This window comes from Fundulus heteroclitus, chromosome 7, assembly GCF_011125445.2.
Source record: "Fundulus heteroclitus isolate FHET01 chromosome 7, MU-UCD_Fhet_4.1, whole genome shotgun sequence".
Taxonomy (NCBI): Eukaryota; Metazoa; Chordata; class Actinopteri; order Cyprinodontiformes; family Fundulidae; genus Fundulus; species Fundulus heteroclitus.
In genome coordinates this window covers 12,229,345-12,250,786 of record NC_046367.1, presented here as the reverse complement: position 1 = coordinate 12,250,786, position 21,442 = coordinate 12,229,345, and the positions used below count along the sequence as shown (strand labels likewise).

The window sequence follows — 21,442 nt, the reverse complement described above, 5'->3', positions numbered from 1 at the left end:
CACGCAACAGTGGCAGCGCTTTAATTTTGTTTCCCAGTGCATGATCATATTTAATTCCATGTATTCAATGCTATTTGCAGAACAAATAAATCACGGAGAGAGACGCATCGTGGTATCAAAATGTCGCCGGTGTTATATTTACATGTGTGTGTCCTATAAATATTCATGGTTCGCGCAGAAGGTCATTGGTTCATTTTCTCCGCGTTATGAATCCATATGGTCGGTGAGTAATCCTGCCAGACTCGTTTAGTCAGACGGTCCCTAACTGGAGGAGGCAGGCTGAGTAGCTGATGCTGGGATCGCGGAGCGGCAGCTCCGTCAGTCCGTCGCTGCGGTCCATCAGAGCGGAGCGCCTTGGTCGGTCAGCGTCGTCGCCATCCTCCCAGCCTCCGCGGAGCCCAGCTGGCTGGAACGCTGCTCCGTGGCGCCAGAGACGCGCTGCCGCCCGCAGCCAGCCGCGACGACGACAGCGTGGGCTCTTCGTGGACATGAGGACATCTCCCAAAAGGTGGAGCGGAAAACCCCGCACGGCTTCCTTTTTTCGCAGCGCGAGCCAGAAAGGTGGTGATGCAGCGCTCCGAGGAGGCGCCTCTGTCGCTCCGTAGCTACCCAGCTAGCTAGCGTTAGCAGCCTAGCCGCGCAGCTAGCTCCCCCCCTCCCTGCAGCTCGGCATTTAGCACCCTGCTGGTTAAATAACGCAACGGGAAGCCTAGACATAAACACCGGAATATTTCTATGTTTTTATTCGTGTGTTTTCCTCTGGCGTTGGTCGACTCTTCTTCTCCTGCTAGCCAGCGGTAGCAGGAGAAGTTAGCTCCCCCGGCTGTTAGCCGCTGTGGGGGCTAATCAGCGCTCACAGGCTGAACTTGGTATTCAGCCGCCGAGACGCCGCTGCTCCACGCTGACGCGGAGAAACCCTGCGGTATGAGCGAGCACAGCCCGCCGGGGCCAAAAACGCCGCCGTTCACCGGGGGTCGGACTGGCTGTCTTTTAATCACCGGGGCTCGTTTCGCTCGTTTTTGCCCCGAAGAGCAACATTTGGCCACCCGTCAACACGGTCGGCCACAGGGGGGGATTTTATCCCAAGCGCACGTCCGAAAGTATTCAAGAGGTCTCTGGCGTGTTAGTGGAGGGAGGGGGGGGGGAGGGAAACCCACGATCGCGTTGTGTTTGATGGGGATGTTTGACGCAGGTGTTAAGCCGCACGCAGCTGCTTTTCCCCTGGAAGCAGACGGGACGGACGCAGGCGGATCTGGGTCCTGTTCAGGTGTCTGCATGTCGGATCCAACAGGCGACCAGAACCGACAGAGAAATCAAAGCTGCCTTCCGGCTCCATGTTGATCACACAGATGCTGCACAGCCTACCCCCCCCCCCCTCCTGATACCTTAAGCCTCTTGGAAATGTGTTTTTGTCGTTTTTTTGCCCCCCCATTGCTGGAGGATTAAGGTTTATGGTTTTGTGAGGAAGGAATATGACGAGATGGAGCAGGGAAGGATTGCGTACTGTTTTGGACGTTTCCCTCTGATAAGGCTCGGTCTTCTTGACTTGTCACTTTGTGTTTTAGAAATTTTGAGTAGATTTTTTTTTTTTTGGTAATGATCAATCCAGTCTGTGAGTGTGTAGCCGGATGATGGTAGTGGCTCTGTGGCACATGCTGCAGAAGATGAGGAAATAACGGAATAAAGACTACGAAATGCAGAAGCTCCTGAAAAAAATCTAAATATGAAGAATCAAGGTCTAAAACATTTTTTTTTGTACACCGTTTCACCGGACTGGAGGGTACCCAGAGAGGGAACCTTGACCACTCTCTCTCTAGGTTGCCCGGGGTCGTATCTTATGCACTTTTCTGCTCGGCTCACCCGTTTCCGTGTTGCTTAGGTCATGATTAACGTGACCTAATGATGACGATCCGTCGGCTGGCAGGTTATTGTGAAGCTCTCTGGCGTTTCGTAGTTCACTCTGCCGTGCTCTCCCGGCGCCTTCAGGAGATAAACATGGCCACGTCATCACAGATCCTCCCCAACGCTTCATTGAGGGCCTCCGGTGCTTTATACGCCAGAAACACCTGACTTGTCTGTTGCAAAAAAAAACAAAAAAACACCTCGTATTAAGCTTTCACACCAGGATTTTCTGAGAGACTCGAGGCGATTGGGAGGGGAGTGCTGAAAAAGGTCACACCATCATCTAGGCGGGGTCGCTACCTGTCCTGTCGCTCTGTTTGTCTGGATCAACCGCAGCCGTGCATAAATTACACGTATGAAAGACTTGACGCCCTCTCTCTGTTTTGCCGGGGCATTTCAGGCTCACCTGCAGGCAAACCAAGACCCGGGTCTTTCAGGTGGACCAGGGTCTGCCGCAGAGTCCAGCCGGGCTTTAGAGCTGCAGCGGAGCAGACGGCGAAGCCGATCTCTGAGCCCAAACGCTCCTCCGTGTCCGTCTTTTTCATGGCGGTGTAAACGGCCCAGTTCTGGTTTTCTCAAAACCATGTGGACCGCTTTCACACGTGGAGCTAAACTGGAGTCATTTCACATTTCATCCATCCTGGCGCCTCTACAGCAGCAGCCACGGCGCCACTAAAGGCCGTTTTATTTTATTTTTTTATTTTTTTGTTCTTAATCTCGTCTGCTGTCATTGCTCAACAACTCCATAATGACACGGAGACGCCAATATCCACTAATGCTTTTTTTTATGGAACAATTACATCTATTATTCCATAAACGGCGTCCTGCTGTGGGACGTCTACTTATCCTCCTGTCTTCTGCGCGTGTCGGTCGCTTTGCTGTCGTGATTCGTTCAGGCAGAAGTCTCAATAGTAGTATGTACAAAAAAAGAAATTATACTTAAGCAAAAATCAGAATTGAGCATCAAGACCGGCAGTGTGACCTAAGTGTGATCTGATTAAGGCTGGGAGAGGATAGGAAACTCCACACGTTTGTTTGTGACGGCAGGGCAGGAGTGTTTTTTTTTTTTTTTTTTTCGGTTAAGCCACGGGCTAAAAGAAATGGGCTTCTGTGTCAACATCATGTTTTTCTCCTCGGGGGAAACAAACGCTTTGAAACTCCAAACATGAAATGAACTGTAAATAAAAAGAATGCCGCGGTTGCGCTTTTCCTTTTAATACTAATTGTCAGGGGAACCGACAACCGTGCTGTTTTGCTAAAAGCAATTCCTGTATAAATGTTCTCAAATTGATGGTTGAATTTGCTTTTTTTTTTAAAAACATCAACGTAAGACTACGCTGACCCGATGTTAAGACACGCCCCTTTTGTCCGGCGCGTGTCTCTGACGGAGGCCACTGGTGACCCTTGACCCCTCCTGTCTCTGTCTTTTCAGATTGACCATGACCTGCTCCTCGCTGACTAGTCGCTCCCTCGCTGAGGTACCTCGCTCCTCTTTGGTTTCCCCACGCCCCGACGCCGGGATGAGATAATAAAGCCCAGCAGCCGACGCATGCTGCTACACCTCCACCTCTGTGGCACCCGTAAACCCACGCCGACCCCGCCCCATCCCCTCCCAGAGTGACCGCTTTTAACCCCACCCCCCCTCCCCCTCAGAACCATGACCACCCCGGCTCTGCTGCCGCTGTCGGGCCGCAGGATACCCACGCTGTCGCCGGGCGCCTCCTCCTTCACGCACCACCGGGCGACGTTGAGGCTGTCGGAGAAGTTCATCCTCCTCCTCATTCTCAGTGCCTTCATCACCTTGTGCTTCGGGGCCTTCTTTTTCCTCCCGGACAACTCCAAGCACAAGCGCTTCGACCTGGGCCTGGAGGACGTGCTCATCCCGCACATCGACTCGCCCAAGGAGGGGAAGCACGGCTCGGGCCAGGTGATAATCCACGGGCAGGGAGGACACGACGAGAACAGACACAGGTGAGTCCGGCCGCCTGTGGCTCCGCGCCGACGTCACTGGTTATACGGGTCTGCAGCGACAGCCTGAAGGGCGTGGCCACGCTGGCGGTTAGCAGCACGCTCCGCTGAGCGTTTAGCAGTTAGACATGTAAACACAGGTGCCCCCCCCCCCCCCCCCCCTCCTCCTCCCAGTCCATCTTTCTCAGCCCATCTGGGCTCTCCTGCGACTAGAGCGCTGCCGTCTTTGTGTCTCCTCTGGGTTTTATCGTTGAGCTTCTCAAACAGCAGACATTTTATCACCTTGGCCCTGTTCTCTGGCTTTCCATCGTGTTGAGCTTGTTGAGCTCGCACGCTCGGCTGTTTCCAAAGGCATCTGTGGGTTATGAGCTGCGTGTTATTTGGGATGGAGGAGTCTCTCCTGGTTTGTCGGCGTTCCTCTCTTATAGATGATAATCAGACGTTTTTTAATTGTCGGCCCGGTTGGTGTGCTGTGCCATCTGGAGTCCACTGAGGAAGTGTGTATGCATCGTCTATCAGCTGTTATTCCTGGAGGGGTAAAATTACCTACGGGGGGGGGGTTCCCTGTAGGAAACAAGGCGAGACTTCCACTGTGGCGTTGCCTGCAGAGGGCTTCATTTACCAAGAGGCTGTGGATTTGATACTTTAAGGAGGTACCTGCTAATGTCCTCCGGAAAATGAATTTAAAGCGCTTTATTTAAATCTCGCAGATTGCAGACGAACGTCCACTCAGAGCACTTCACCAGACAAACGGGTCCAATCGATAAACAGAAGCGAAGAGTGTAATTAAGTCGAGTAAATCATAGACGCATTCAGATGCCTTCCATACGCTCCGATACAAACGTAGATGTAGTGCGGAAAGAGAGGAAAAACGGGTCGGTTATACAGCTGAAACAATCTGATTAGTCAGATTGTTGAAATAATCGCAACTAATTTAGTTGTCAAATCGTTACCTAGAGTATACAGAGTCTAAAACATGAAAGAACGACCCAATCAGAGCATCAATTAAGTCAGAACAGTACCAAAAGTATATACATTTTGCATTTAAGAAGAAAAACCTTTTTTCTCTAAGTACGCTCTGTCCAGAGCTCCTCAAGTGGCATAGTTCTAGCGTCATCTGGTTTAGGTTCTGAAAAAGAAATCTCCTATTAAACACCATTTACCATCTGATTATTAATCCATTAACCGAGAAAAAAGTCAACAGATTAATCAATTAGCAAAGTAATCGTTAGTTGCGGCCCTAGTTATATTATCTGTTTTGCAAAAGAGGGATACAACAATTAAGCTGCCATGTTTTTGTTTTTTACATGCTCCTGCCATTAACAATGCACTTAAAATATGCAGTAGTTATTATTTTATTTTAAAACACTTGTTTATTGAAGGTCCTCGCCAGGATTTTCTTTTCTGCATCATGGGGGACAGCTGGTGGTTTATATTCCAGAGTAATTTTAAAAACTTTCAGCGTAACAGCCCGTCACGCGCTGGCAAAGAACCCTGGTGTGTTAATTTACTCAGAGTACCTTCTTAGATTCATCGATTTAATCAAAATAAATCAATAGATTAATCAATTACTAAAATAATCAATAGCTGCAGCCCTAGTTGGTTTTAGTCAGTCTGGTCATTGCAGTTCCGAGCTACCATGTTGCAATTAATTTTTATAATAGCCTTACCACACAGTCCTTTTCAGTTTTCTACTGCCTGTTGGTAAGAAGTTCCCGGTCTCTGGGTGTCCAGCTGCTTGCATCAAGTCAAATCAAAGCGTGTCAGCAATTCCCATGTTGCAAACTACATTTTAAATATTCAGCCTGGTGGATGGAGTCTTTCTGTCCAACACACACACACACACACACACACACACACACACAATAATGCTGACAGTCACAGAGAGTGGCTCAAGCTTCCTAATTACAGCTTGGACAGAAAGACGTGAGGAAAATGAGGATCTATCTCAACTGATATTGTCATTAAAGTATTTAAAAGTAATATCGTCATTGCATCATTTTTGAATATTTTGAAGTCCTACCACAATCCCCCGTCTTTTATGTTGAGCTGAGACTTCGGTATCTCAGAGGTGAACCTCTAAGGGCCTTGTTAGGTCACCCTGGTAATGCGTGCTGAACTAATGGCGCCGTTCTGCTTTAGAAGTTGGACTTTTCAAGTTCCAGCCAGGAATGCAACAAGAAGAGCCGCTGAAGTGGCGATTCTGACTGGGAAAGTTGGATTTGGCCAAGCAGACCAGAGTTTAGTATCCAGTAAGGATGTCACTCGCATAAAACACAGTGGAAATGAAGCTATTCATTGCCCTCATCCTGTTTGTGTGTTGCATTTAGCCAGTATCACACACAGTGCTTAAAACAATGGAGAGGAATACATGATTGTGTGTATCATTAATAGCAGCCAAACAAAGGGCAACTCCCACTGCTTGAAAACATTCAAATAGGGTGCAACGTCATTCCCAGATGTCATACCTGACTTCAGAGACAACTTTTGGTTGAAATTATTTCTAAGACCAACTGTTAACAAAATCTTTTTGTTTTTCTTAGACAAAATCAGATTTCAATATTTGTCTCAGGATGGAAAGGGGATACAACTTTATGGGTTAGTTCTTACTGCCTGAATTTATTTTCATTTAAAGGGATCTAGTCACGTAGTACCAGGGTTTCCCGCCACATGTAATTGATCGTGGCGCATTGACATGGCAAAATAAAAGCCTCCACACCTTCAGAATAAGTTAAAAAAAAAGTTAAAACAATGTAAAGTATAATATGACATATATCCTATATTATGTATTGTCTGTATTTGCGCACTTGCACTAACCATAATCCGAGTTTGAAATGACTTTAAATTTAAAATGTACTTTATTTTGAAAAACAACATGACTGTTCTTTCCTGTCTGGCTGCAAAGCTGGCAATTTTCTTTTGAAAAGGACTAACAACAATAACTTTTAGCGACTTTTTTTTGTTTTAATGGCGACTTTACCAAAAGCACCGATCGTTCTAGAGTCACTGTAATGAGGCAACAGCGAGAGCCGCTATGATGGTTCCTACTTCCCTCAGCGCTGTCTCACAGGCACACCACAGCTGCTGCTGCCTGGTCACGTAGTTTGGTATCCTTGGTATGTGTAGAATATGCATCAACCAGCAATAGTGGAATAAAACCCTCTCCTTGGCTTCATTAAGGCCAGAAGCAAATTCAATACAGTAGTCTGCAGTGGCTTTAATGGACTGTGGACATTCAAATAACCACATTCAGACTAACCCACATGTAGATTTTGATCAAATGCTATTATTTAAATATTAAGGGACCTCTTTTTTTATTTTTTACCCTTGATAAAACAGAAAGCCCCCTGAAATGCAATCGGAATTACAAACCTTTCTTTTTTTTTTTCTTTAATCTAACTTCTGCTGTCATCAGAAGAAACTCAAAGACATGGAAGGAAAGGCTTTGCATTATTTGCATCTTGGTGCTACATTAAAAGCAGTAATACTATAAAATGCTCACAGTGTTGCATAGTTCTCTCAGGGGAATACATTAGAGTGATAAATAAGATGGGTTATTTCTATGTTTTATATCATACCTGGACTTGTCAAGGTTATCATGTACCTTTTTTGAGCTTTTGCTATAATTTTACTGTGGAGAGTGACTTGCTGTGAACTGAAGAGGAATCAAATGAAGCTTGAAGTAGGTTTGTTTCTAACAAGGGCCTTGATGGAAAGCGTTCCTATTATGTTGTTGTTGTCTTGTTAAATATTGGATATTCCATCTCTCTGTTTAGATGTTACAGGGTAAGTGTCTGTTCCATGACAATAATCTCATTACAGGGACGTTTGCTCCATCCATGGCTTTTTAAAACATCCAAACCCATCAAAGGCAGATGTGTACTCGGTTTAAAACTCAGACCGAGGGCCCGTCTCATTTAACAGCGGTGTGTGTTGTCGCCAGATGCCAAGACGGCTTAATTGGGACAAAACGACGGTAAATACTGTAATGTAACTGCTCAGCTTGACTTTGGTATTACCCACGTTAAGAAAATCAAGAGTTGCTGTTTTCTTAGGACAGTGATACCATGAACTACCAGTCAAAAGCCCAGAGACACCTTCGTATTCAAGAATGTTGGGAAACCATTTCATGAAGCTCACCAGGATAATGCTAAGATGGGCTATTTTGAAGAATCTAAAAGATGCTTTCAGTTATTTCACAATTTTGTGTTTGCTGCAAGACTCTGTACAACGTTACGTCACAGTTTGTATGTCTTCTATGCATCTACAATTTAGGAAGGAAAATCCATTGAATGATAAAAGGTGTGTCCAAATGTTTGCCTAGTAGTGGACGTGCTTATAAAATGAAACCCTCTGTAACTTTACCAGATGATGTGAAAGTGGGGGGAGTGAGGGAACAGCACTTATCGCCGGTCAGACATTCACCTAAAACGATTTCGGCTAATTCAGGCTTTTAATGATTTATTTAAGACATTATTTTCCACGATGGACAAAAAAATGCAGCAAGCATTTTAAATCAGTCATGATTCTGTCTAAGTATATGTGGTCAGAAATGGTGTCACCCATTCTGTCTGGTTGGTTTGCTGGCGTGGAAGAGGCTTTTAATAGTTTACCAGCTCCCACAGACTATGTCGGTCTGCTGTATCTGTCACGGTGCTGATGTGGGTTTAGGATCATTTTCCTGCTGCAACAAGTTGTGTCCAACTTTCAAACATCTAGCTGTTTATTTGAAGGTGAAGTTCAAGAACTGGACTGGATCCGCTCCATGTCTATTCAAAGCGTCTTCGCTGAATGCATTCAGGGGTGCATGAAGCCACCCACCCAGCCTGTGATGTGCATACATGCATGGGTGGCTGGTTGTGGCATAACATGGTGGTGAAGATATGGAAAAATAGTTTGATCTATGTGCGGACCTCCCATAGGAACCACAAATGAAACTATTGATGGAGCTCGGCCACGCAATCCATGGCATAGTACCGTAGTGGCTCAGAGGTCTAGTAGTAGACCAGGAGTTCAGCATAAGAACCAGAATACAATGCAGCACAGAGCCCAAAAACAAAATATTTTTAACAACTCAAATGCCAGATAGCAGAAATGTAAACAGTTTCTATCCTAGATATTTAATTCCTTGACTGATGACTTGAAGATAAAAACGGCTGAAGCCACCAAATGTCCTCAGAAACAGGTAGGGCAGCGCCACTTTCTCAACTTCACACTTACTCTACCATTTAAAAAAAAAAAAAAAAAAAAATGGCATAGCAGTTGCTCTGCTGGCTCTGGGGTGTTTTTTCTTCAGGCGTCTGATCATATGTATGTTTGTAAAGATTGAAGAAATCACATGGGGTGTGCTGGAGGTTTTTGTAATACTAATGTTAATATCTTTACAAAGCGACCCAACAAAGATGGCTGAGCTTGCTGGCCGACAACACTTGATAAAACCCTGTCTTTGTGTGATGTAATGTACGGGTCAGAATCTTTTACTATCTCACAATTTGATTTGATTCTTGGGGATTTTTGGCACTGTGATTTGATTCAAAATCAAAATTTTCTCTTTGTCGCTGCCCACCCTTCTTTTAGTCTCTTAATAAAGCTGTGGCAGTGAAAAACCTACCGGATGTTATGGCGTAGAGATGCACCCATCCAATTTCCCCCCCCCGATCCAATCTGATACTACGGCACCAATCCGGTACATCTGTTGAATAAATAAACCGTGCACCGTGCCGTGTGAGTGAAGTTATCAGGCAGATGCTGCATGTTGCAGTCGCACTTGTTGGCGATTAAGCTTTGAAACGTTTCCAAATAGCAGACTTGGCTCGGTCTGGCGCTTGCCCCTTGTTTGCATATCGCTAGCTGCTGTGCATGCTCTGCGTAACCGCCGTTACAAAATAAAATAGAAGTGACTAGATCACTGTTACTGTATTGCTGTGTATGTTATTAATAACATATTTTGGAAACACATTTCTGGTGTTTCCAGAGTGCTTAGTGTTGAGTTTACACACCTCGCACACTCCGTAGCTCCTGTCAGGCTCGGTCTGCCCGGGCGTTTGATAAAAACCAAAATGAGTCCAAATCTTTGCCTCCAACCAAAACAAGCGGGTCGAATCTCTCTCTCTTCTCTCCGTCCATTTTATTCTAAATCGCAGTAAATGAGAGCTGCGATTCATGTATAAGTAATTATTTTTGGATCACCCCTAATGAATTGTCTTGTCTCAGCTGCTGAACGAGTCCACCACCCTGCTGATTGCGCTTTAGATCTTCCACTGTCACAGCGTGGTTAGCCTCAGATCTTTACAGGGATCAGTAATGTAAAACAGGCTTGATGCGGGTTCTTTACGGCCTGCTACATTTCACAGAATTTACACTCGTTTGATTTCTCCGACACATGTTCTGCCTATTTTGTGAGCACAACTTAGCCTTGGCTCCATTCGTCGCCTGGGTCGTATCGGTTTCAAACACGCTCAGGTACGTAGGATGGTGGAAGGACGTCCGACTATGGGGGAGGAAGCTGAGAAGCACAAAGCTGAGGTATGAATCAGTGCGTCCTTTACTTGGTTAATTGGGTTCATGATAAGTTACTAAGCATGTTATTGTAGTTTTTTTAATGGACTGGATGCTAGTAGAAATAATAATAGTAAAAAAAGGCCCAACCCTTTTCACAATCGTTCTTCTCATTATCGACTTTAATGGCACAACTAAAAGTAACCTGGTGTCGGCCCTTATTGCTTTGCCACATGTCGTTACTGCTGCTGGAATAAATCATCATCACAGCCCAGCAGACATGCTGCATTTATTGTGAAGCTCAGGCAAACTTCAAAGCGCTCTCATTTCTCATTTATTTCTTATTCATTTAGTTTGATTTTTGGATGTCATTCCTCTGTCTTCATGCTGTTTTTTCTTTCCTTTTTTGCCAGGGTGGTTGTGTATTTCTGTACCTGGGCAGTAATTGGAGTCAGCTTCTATCCCAGTTCTCCCATTTATTAAACACACAGGCACATGGCTGTGAAATTAGGAGTAGATGATCTGATCTTGTATCTGTAGCCATTAATGTTTTTTTTTTTTTGTATTTTAAATGCGCATTTTAAAATATCTCATTAGAAAAGTTTGATGGGAACTGGAAAATTTGAAATAACGTCCTTAACTAAAGTTTCTGCGATCGCAATGTGGTTTTTGGATTTTCTGAAAATAATAATATTAATAATAATTGAACTGTATTGATCTCACAATGGAGAAATTCACTTCTGCATCTTAACCCATCCCCTTGGGGAGCAGTGGGCTGCCACTGTGCGGTGCCTGGGGAGCAATTGGGGGTTCAGGGTTTTGCTCAGGGACCTATAATGGCAGCTTGTGGGAGTTGAACTCTGGGACCGAAGCTCTGTGCTCTAACCACTAGGCCACCACTCCCCTTTAAAAAGGGTTAATATTCAAAACGAGAGAGATTTGCCGTAAGTTATTGCGCAACATTTACCTCACATGACTGGTCAGCTGTCGCCGTTTACCCAGATATTCGCGTGACGCGCGTTGGACCGCGTTTCTTACTGTACGTCTCTGAACAGCGTGCAACGTCGCCAATACTAGTTGACCTGACAGAACAATCGCAACTTGCCGATAACAGCACATTGCTGAAAACCTCTCAATTTTTTTTCGTTATTTATTTATTTATTTTTTTCATTTTTTTTAAAAGGATGACTTGGGGTTTGCAACCTCTACTTCCTGTTTATTACAGCCACGCCTAACGTCTACTTCAGAGAAAGTTACGCATAGCCTCAGCCTGGTTCAGCAGATGGAAACGTTTGGAAATTAGATGGAAATGGACATTTATGCGACATTTTAAAAGTTAATTTAAAACTTGCATGACAGTTGGATGACATGTGTTTTGATCATTTTAAACCTCAGAGTTTCGACCTCAGGTGATCTGTAAAAAAGGAAGTGGAAAACGTCCCATGGTTGATATATCAGCTAACATGAAGCAAGTCCAGAAAACTCTCACCATAATGTCTGATATTAATTACTTAAGGTTTTAGCACTAAAAATCTGGATCCCAGGAATAGAGATGTGCAGCTTTTGTCAACAAAGGCTTGAACCGCAGCTTGCTTCGTTACATAAATATTCCCCCTGCTGTTTATATTTTCTGCATGTTTTTCTCTGGCCTCTGGCAGCGGGGTCAACGCGCTGAAGCTAATGGCTTTGTGTCAGCGGCGTGAGGCCCGTGCTTCCAGTCCAAAGGGCAACGCCTCCAACGCGCCGCGGCAGCGCCGTCTGTGAAAAGTCTCATTCCCATAAGTGGCAGCAGAGGAATAACTGCACATTTGACACGCCGAGCCGTCTGGAGCACTCGGCAGTGAGAGACGGAGGTCATTAATAACGGCAAAGTTAGCGAACTGGAAAACGGCACTCTGGGTAAACATTAAGTATGAAACGAGCGTAATGCTCTGCGAAAGCGCCGCTGAGAGGTGCGGGCTTGAAACGAGCTGTTCTGCAGCGTTACGGTGGCCAGCTGATCCAACGGAGGAGCGCCACAGAGACACGACGCGCTACAGGTGGCTGACATCAGCCACACCAGCCTGAGAGCAGAGATCCCGCTGGTGGGAGGGCAGAATAACCACACGTAACGTAGATGCACCACGTACGGCCTGTATTTATAGATATGAACACCTGTAAGGTGGAGTGGACTGAAAGTCTGGTCATTTGCCTTTAATCTTTCTATGTTGTTTCATGTCAGATCCCACCTCTGCGCTTCTGGAAACCAACATGTAAAATAAAAATTTTAAAAATGTTCTGTTTTTCTTTTTAGAAATCCTGGTTTTAGTTTTAAATTGCATGTTTGTTTGACAGGAAACTATAAAGAGTTGTAAGCTCTTTATTCTCTGCCCTAAAGCTCCATCAACCCAGTTGATAGTTTATCCGTCAGTCTCCAACCAAACATCCGTTTGTCCATCCGTCCACTCTTAAGCTTCTCCAGTGTCCCTCTGTCCCTGCGGCCACCAGTCTTTGTCCTACATTTCCTTCCTTCCTTCCTTCCTTCCTTCCTTCCTTCCTTCCTTCCTTCCTTCCTTCCTTCCTTCCTTCCTTCCTTCCTTCCTTCCTTCCTTCCTTCCTTCCTTCCTTACACTCGTTGCCTCCTTCTTTCCTTCCACTCGTTGCCTCCTTCCTTCCTTCTTTCCTTCCACTCGTTGCCTCTTTCCTTCCTTCTTTCCTTCCACTCGTTGCCTCCCTTCTTCCTTCCACTCGTTGCCTCCTTCCTTCCTTCTTTCCTTCCACTCGTTGCCTCCTTCCTTCTTTCCTTCCACTCGTTGCCTCCTTCCTTCCTTCTTTCCTTCCACTCGTTGCCTCCTTCCTTCCTTCTTTCCTTCCACTCGTAGCCTCCTTCCTTCCTTCCACTCGTTGCCTCCTTCCTTCCTTCTTTCCTTCCACTCGTTGCCTCCTTCCTTCTTTCCTTCCACTCGTTGCCTCCTTCCTTCCTTCTTTCCTTCCACTCGTTGCCTCCTTCCTTCCTTCCACTCATTGCCTCCTTCTTTCCTTCCACTCGTTGCCTCCTTCCTTCCTTCCACTCATTGCCTCCTTCTTTCCTTCCACTCGTTGCCTCCTTCCTTCCTTCCACTCGTAGCCTCCTTCTTTCCTTCCACTCGTTGCCTCCTTCCTTCCTTCCACTCGTAGCCTCCTTCTTTCCTTCCACTCGTTGCCTCCTTCCTGTCTTTTTTTTTTGTCTGTCAGTCATAAAGTCAAAGTGAACGTTTGTAATTTTCCTCTGTTGTTGTAAGAGCAACAATATGAAGTTTATAATCCTAACAGCGTCGGCTCAAAGGCAGAAGGCTGTTTGGCTTTCTGCTGGTTCTGCTTCAGATGTTATGGCTTCTCTGGCATAACACCGGTGGATGGAGTGGGTCTGTACTCTCCTCCACTTCACTGCAGACCGTAGCGAGGGTTCTGGTGGGGAAGCTCGGTTGATTTTCCTCTAAGAGAGAGACGGATCATGAGAGATCTGGTGCTCTCCGAGGAGAGGAACGCTGTTGATAAGATGGAGATTCCGTCCTCATGTGCTGTCGTATTGTCAGCTGAAACTGTGTTTGGCTTTTTCTACTGCCAGCTGGAGTGTCGGAACAGCAGAGAAGCTAAATGATGCGTGGTTGTTTGGCTGAGGGGCTGGCGAGGTTTCTGAATTTTCCAGCTGCAGCAGGAATTTGGCAAAGGCTGCTTTGGTTTGCTCGCCCTGGCGGAGCGGTCTTTATTTCTCCATAGCCGTGCTCACAGCTGCAGTTTCTCGCTTGCTGCCAAAAGATGGATTTTTATTATCCGCAACATTCTTTTATTATTGTATCTTGTCATTTGGCGCCTTGAAATATAAAGGAAAGGGTTACTTTCACTATCTTCTAAACAAGTGAACTGCTCGGTTTGTTATTTAGGGAACAAGAGTGATGCTGCGTCTACTGCTCCGATCAGATTTGAGTCTCTTTTGTGTTTCATTTCCCTTGTTTGGTGTGATCTTACCGCTGGTTTCTCTGTGGAGCACAGCTGCGAGCGCTCAGGTCGGCCAGAGGGCCGTTTGTCTCCGTGTTATATTTGGGTCAGACAGATAAGTTTGTATCGTTTCATTCGCTGGGTTCATGTCCTGTGACGTCTCCAAGCTACATGGCTTCAAAAAGAAGGAACATTTAAGCTGAAAGAGACAGAAAGAGATCTGTTAGCGGGGAAATTGAGCAATAATTGTTTTTTGCTCGTTTGGAACCAGATTGTTAATGTCGTCAGGTTCCTAGATACGGACCCTCTGCAGCGGCAGTACAGTAATTCCTCTTGGAATTAGGAGCAAAAGCTACTTTTCAGCTGAAGTATAAGCATAAGTAGCAGATCAGCATGTGATCCAGGCTGCTTTTGTAAATAGGCCAATCTTTTGTGCCTTGTGTTTTTGGTTTAGCTTTTATATCCCCTTTTTGTGTCACCATTGATTTGACCCGTTCACCCCGGTTTCAGCTTTCCAGAGTAATAAAAGCTCACTTTCCAGGCTGCAAGATCCTATGGCTCAAGATCTGTAGATATTCTATCGCCGTGCTATTTCTCTTCGATGTGAAAGCTGTCTGAAGTGCTGTGTACTCAAAAAAATAAAAAATAGAAGCTTTATTCTGTTTGTGAAAACTCAAAAAGAGCATTTTTAAGGTGAGGTGGAAAACATCAGCCAGAAATGGGAAGCAGTCCGTGTTTTTCTTTCTGTGCTCAGATCACTGTGTGGCATTTTTTTTTTCTTCTTAATATTAAAAGGGATCCCAACTAGGAATTGTTCAATAAATGCATGTGTTTTGAGTCATTTTTAAAAATCTGAACAAAAATCAAAAACAGGTTTTAAACATATGCTGCAATGGGTAAAGAGGGTCATTTTGGAATCCATTCATTTACTGTTGAATTCAGATTTATCATGGCTGTCAAAGAACCTGCAACACTTTGCCTCTTATGTGTAATTGTTCTTTAAAGCCTCCCAGTAGTGATTAAAATTGTACCGGCGAAGTGAGACCAGAAAGCCCTATATTGTGACTGCATAGCCAGTTCCAACCCCCCCACAGGTATTAGGATCTAACAGCAGCCATGTTTAAGTCTGCTCCCAGACCCGGGGAAAGCAGCATGTCAGCAGCCAGTCACACTGCCTGTAATACGGATTCAGCTCCAGTTAAAACTTGAGTGTTTAGTTAGGATTAAGATTTTAGCAAGTTTCCAGAAAATATTTAGGTTTTTCAGGTGTGTGTGTGTGAGAATCTCTGCTTTTCAGTGTCATCTGGTCTTTGAACCTGCTGTGCAATCATTGAGGTGTGTGTGTGTGTGTGTGTGTGTGTGTGTGTGTGTGGGAGGAAGCCCCTCCAGATTTCTGAAAGTAATTGCAAATTTTGAAAGGCGTAACAGTGTAGAACAAAATGTAATGAATCACCGCTCCGAGCGAAATTGCTTTCCAACCTCACGCCGCAGAAATATAAAGGAGCAGCTCTGCGTGCGCAGCAGTTTGATATTTGCCTAAAATAACAGCTTTATGTATATTAGTGTGGGTGAAGTTCACCGAATTAAAAAGTTGAGGCAAAACCCTAAAGACTTACGGGCAGAATTGGGACAGCCTCAACAATCAATACAGTTTACCCTCCCCCCTCCCTCCCTCCCCAAAAAAAAATAGGATGTAAGGATAGATTGAAGGATGGATTGAATTCAACATGTGGGGTGTCTCGTGTATTTAGCAGTTCAACATTATATAGTGACTGAAAGAGTAGGGAAGTGAGAAGAGGCGTCTATGAGGGGGGTTTGTTGATCTGGTTAGTTTGTCTTTTGTTATAGAGAGAGGGAGGGAGGGAGGGATGGTCGCCTTCCTCCTCCTATTTCCCATTTTCTCTGGTATATAGCCATTGTGACGAGACCTCTGAGAAGCCAGAGGAAAGATAAAGCCAATTTGGTTGGACTGAGCTGCACGAGTGCTGCTCTGTGGCTTCTTGGTGAATAAAACAGGCCAAGTTAAAGATGGGTAAAGGCAGGGAAACGGGTCTTAAAGAAGCAATGATATCAAAGAAACACGTCTCCGGTCCACAGAGGCTCTCTGTCCATTGAAGTAGGATTAAAATGAAATCCATTCATTAAATAAAAAAAAAAAAACCCCGGCTCTCAGATTTTTAGGGCTTTCATTTAAAATCAACGTTTGTGTTATCAAAGGAGATTACAGAACAAGGAGAGCAGTAAATAGCAGTGACCATAATCATTCTAGAAATGTAATAAATAGGAGGCTCTTTAATAAAACGGTTTTCTCATAACCGTGCAAAGCTTCATCAGCGGCCTCTGGCCATTCATATTTCACCAAGCGAGCCACCCGTATCCTGTATAAACGAACCCGGCAATGCTTAATCGCAGGAGGGGCGCGGGGTGGAAATCCACAGCGCTGATAAACAGCACAGTGTATAAACTTGGCATCGGATGTCTCCCGTTCCAAAACGTGCACGTCTGAGATTGCCATGGCTTCTCAGGGTTGAAATATTTCACCGCTCCTGAAGAAACTGCGTCGGGGTAAAGTGCAGCATCTCCTGTCCTTGGTGTCCTGATTAGAGACGTTCAGGGAAATCAGACGTTAACCTTTTTGAGTAAAGCTGTGGAGGGAACTGAAGATTGGGGTGATGGCAAAGAGGCCTTCATACCTGATCAATGGTAAATAATCCAAATACTATTGGAGCCCAAGCTTTTCCTATTGAATGCCTAGAGGGTTGCAAATCATCTTTGCAAATCATTTTTCAACAGTTTCATCTTTTGAGCCATGCCTGTTTGATTTCTTATCACAAGCCAATTTCTTGGCTAAATGAAAAAGAACCCCACGTCTAAGTCTGCCAGAAGTATAGAACGTCTTGAAAAGCAAGTCAGATTGGCTGATTCCCATGACCAGCTGGCTGGGGAGACCGTCTGTCATCACCACCTCCTACTCTCATCCCTTTGATAGGTTTACAGCGCTACCCCTACCTCGCTTGGCAGCTTTAAGGCGTACAGCGGCAGGTGGACTTTAACCCCCCTGCTGTCTCTGACACCTTCTGTCCGCTTTCCAAAAGGACAAAGTCCCTGTTTCAAGTGTTTTGTGAAAGGAGCAGCATCAGAGCTCTGATTGAAATAGACTATCTCAACCTGGTGAACTTATCACCGCTCTACGGACGGATGAGCCGTGAACTTCCATCATAGCCAAAAAGGATTTATGGTTGCGTTGTCATTGCATGCAGCTGTCTATGCAAAGCGTTTGCTGCAGAAGCACAAAGTTGCTGAGAATCAAAAGGACAAATTGTTTATGCTAACCTTTGGGGTCGCTGAAATAGAGGCTATAGAAGCTCTTACTTTACGTGAAGATATTTTGGATTTGGGCCCTATTGTCCAAAAGGCCAGTGACTTTCATGATTAATCCCCACTCAGTTGTTTGACAGTGTTGGCTATTTAGGGAATCTCTTCAGCAATATTTCAATTTAACACCCAAAGCGTCCCACCTCCCAAACCTCTGTTAATTAGGTTTCCATTTTGTGCTTCACGACGGGCCTGTCAGGACCACCTTTATTTGTTGTGACTGCATTAGCCAGCCGGCCACAATTTAGGTCATGGAGAGTTCATGGCGTAAAGAGCGTAGCCTCAGGGCACAGGTCTTTACCCGGTGCATGCAGCTAGAAAGACCTTCTACATGTTCTGGTGCGCACTCATGCACTGAATAAAGGATTTACTGGTGCAGCGGTATGTAGGTCATGATTTATTGTCACCTTTATAGTGGCCACTGTAGTGTCTTTGTGCACTTCAAGTAGTGATGGGTTCAGGGATCTCCAGTGAGCAGTAGTCCTTCACTTCAAGTTGTTGACTTAGCAGAAAGAACGCATCAGGAAATGAAGACTGTAGTTTTTACTAGACTGTGCATTTTATCTACAGACCCATCCCCTAAAATGATCAGATTTTACTTCCTGCTATGATGATGTATGTGATTCTTTACCTTTCTGGTTCACTTGCTGCTCCACCTCCCACCCCCGCCCCCACAGATTCAGTCTCTTTGTCTTTATCTTAATAAAGACAAAGAGACTTAATTTTTGCTTAATTTTTGAATTTGCACATTATGGGACAATGAAGCTATGTCTTATCTCCTTAATGTCTCAGATCATCAAACAAATTCTGATATCTGACAAAGATAACCTGAGTAAATGGTACTAAGAATCAACAATAATCATTAGTGCGGTGTGGTGGTGCTAGTGGTTAGAGCAGGGCGCTTGCATCCTGGAGAGGCCACAGCTTTGTGGGTTTGAATCACACAGACTGCCACTCTGGGTCCCTTAGTCCCAGACTGCTCCCCAGGGGCCACGCAGTGATGGTCCACTGCTCCCTGAGAGCTGGGTTAAATGCAGTGTTGGGGATGACAATTAAAGATAAATTTTTTTAAATTATAAAAACAAAAAAGCTGTTTTCAGGTGATTTCTTTTATGAAGTGGAAAAATGTTACCTAATTCATCCTGGCTAACTAGTTGTTGTACGTCATGTTGTTAGACAGGTTCTGTTGAAATGATTTGGTTCTACTGCTATGGCAGGTATTAGGCCTGGGTGTGGCTGGTGGAACGGAACCAGAATATGTGGGTTATGACAATTAAGTCACGATTTAATAAGAGTAATTATTGTATCACATAGTGTCAGACAGGTTTGGATCGCTTGGTAATTGAAATAACTGAAAACTTAGTTTCGATTGCGTTTGATTTTCATACAAATGTAAATAGGAAGGCTTTCCCTTTTTGTGCTTCATTGATATACTCACTTTACAAATCCCGTGATGCTTCACTCATGCCATCGGTTGGTCACACAGGATAAAACAGTCAATCCATGTATTATCTGAGACTCAGACGGGTGCCTTGTCAGTAGCTTGAGATGAGGTGACATGACAAACAAGGTAATGCGCGCACCATAAACACACAACAGCACATATCTTTTCATAGTCCGATACAGCAGGACCGTCTGATGCTTCATATATCATCAGTTAGGATGCAGAGGTGTTGAATCCAGTCATGTGACTCAGTCTCAACTTGATAAAATCACTACTTGTCCCCAGAACTCAAGAGTCATTAGTTTTCTCTGGAATTCCGGTACTTACCAAAGTGATCCTACGGTTAAACTGGTTCCAACAACATGTGACTCTGTCGTTGGCCAGATGTGTCTATGTTGCTGTGGTATATTTCCTATCGCTGCACTATCCCAAACCTAATTTCCTTTGCCTAAAAGAACAACAACTTGGTCTTGGATGCCCCACCAGGCGGGCCTTATCCGTTGCCTTGGAGAGGGCCAAGCAGCAGGTTTCATTATGCCACTGAAGGCTAAACACAAATGCCAGACAAGAGGTTTGATGGGATGGGGAAGTGATTACTGCTGGAGTGACCGACTGGACTAACTAATCAGTTAGTCCAATCATGAAGCACTTCTTGTTTCACAGCTAAATTTATGTTCGGTGTCTTATAACCGCACTCATCCATCAACTTGTTAAAAAAAACTTGAAGGTATTTAAATAAAGATTTTAAGTGAAGGAACTTTGCATGATTGTTAAGTGAGAAGGATATGAGGGAAAACTAGTGAAAGATATTCAGTGCTTTTATTAAGAAAAATCTGAATAGGGAGTCATGCAAATGTATATTCTAGTGATTGACTACAGCAGTGTCATTCTTAAAAACAGAAAAACAAGACATAAGCATCCCTAAAGGACACCCTCAAAAATGTAAAAACCTCAGAAGAAATAAAAAGTATTTGGGAGAAAAATACGTAGAAGGACAAATGTAACATGTAGTATTTACATAAAATGCAGCTTGTGCTGAAACAGCCCATGAAATGGGCTGGTGGTTTATTTGACTGTCAGAAACGCTGTTTTTTTGCTCTGGTTTCACTTTTGTTGTGTTAAATCGCTGTTCATATAGACAACATATTGACTATTAAATGACTGACTAACGTTAACTTCTTTATTTGAAGCAAAATCATTTATTACTTATTATTGTAACAGAACACATAAGCAGCAACTTGTGTTTTGTGCGCTTATTTGCTCTTTCATTCCAAATGTTCAGTTTTGGAAAAAAGAAATGGAAATAAAACTTTTTTTATTTTTCATCCGATTCATCGATTAATCGTAAAAATAATCGACTGATTAATGGATTATCAAAATAATTGTTAGTTGCAGACCTATTTAAAACAGTGACGAAGTTGAAGGGTTATGAATTATTCTACAAGACACTGCATCACAGCGGCCCCTGTTTGACATGGTGTCAACACACATTTGTTTTGTTTTGAACACTTTCTGACACCCTGACACGCGTACGAGGTGAGCTTTCACGCATTAGTGATCCGCCACTCATCACCATAATTTAAATATCCCGTGTGTGTGCATGTTGCCTGCAGCTCTTCCCACCGGGGCATAGAGGAACGGCGCCCTCCTCGCCTATAGACACAAGTACGCAGTTGCAGTAACTGTTACATTGTTGGCACAACAACTCAATCAAAGAAGCCTAATTGAAGGAGGAAGGCTTCCCGTGCACGCACTCGTCACAGACGCGCCGCAGCTCGACGTCGTGCTGCACACCGGGAGCATCCTCGCATACCCATCCGTTCAATCACACGAGCATGCAGTGGCTGCCATCTTGATGTTACAAAATCTGTTTTCTATCAATTAAAATCAGACACGGCGAGTTGCAGCATGAATATTTATGAGGCGTTTCCACGGCGATGTTGTGTAACTTTGAAGGAGTTTATTTTAGACACAGTTGGCCCAGCATTCAGCACCGGGATGGGATTATAAAAGCGAATGCTCTCTGTGTTGTGCGTAATTAGTGTAAGAGCTTTGCGTCCTTTTTACAGTTTTTTTTCTTTCTTGTGTAGCTGTCTCCAGCTATCCGTTTAGAGAGTTTCTTCCTGTATATCTGTGTTTTATTCTCTCCTCCTGCTCAGGCGGAGTTAGACACCGGTGCCTGGCCTTGGTTTACCCTCTTTCGCTCAGTGATGTCTCCTTGGAAATTAGGTTTTCCCCATATTGTTCACTTCACCATTTTTACAGCCACACATTCCTTCTCGACACTTTGCAGGGAAC

At 44.5% G+C, this 21,442-nt stretch overlaps 1 protein-coding gene across 1 annotated transcript in view; it reads left to right on the top strand.

Annotated features, from left to right (window-relative positions):
- Window positions 1-217: 217 nt before the first annotated feature.
- Window positions 218-21,442, top strand: part of man1a2 (mannosidase, alpha, class 1A, member 2) — a 131,261-nt gene continuing 110,036 nt past the window's right edge. The window contains exons 1-2 of the mRNA XM_012852461.3: window positions 218-508; window positions 3,335-3,873. Coding sequence (XP_012707915.1) covers window positions 3,560-3,873 — 314 coding nt within the window. The 5' untranslated portion in view covers window positions 218-508; window positions 3,335-3,559. The remainder of the gene's footprint in view (window positions 509-3,334; window positions 3,874-21,442) is intronic.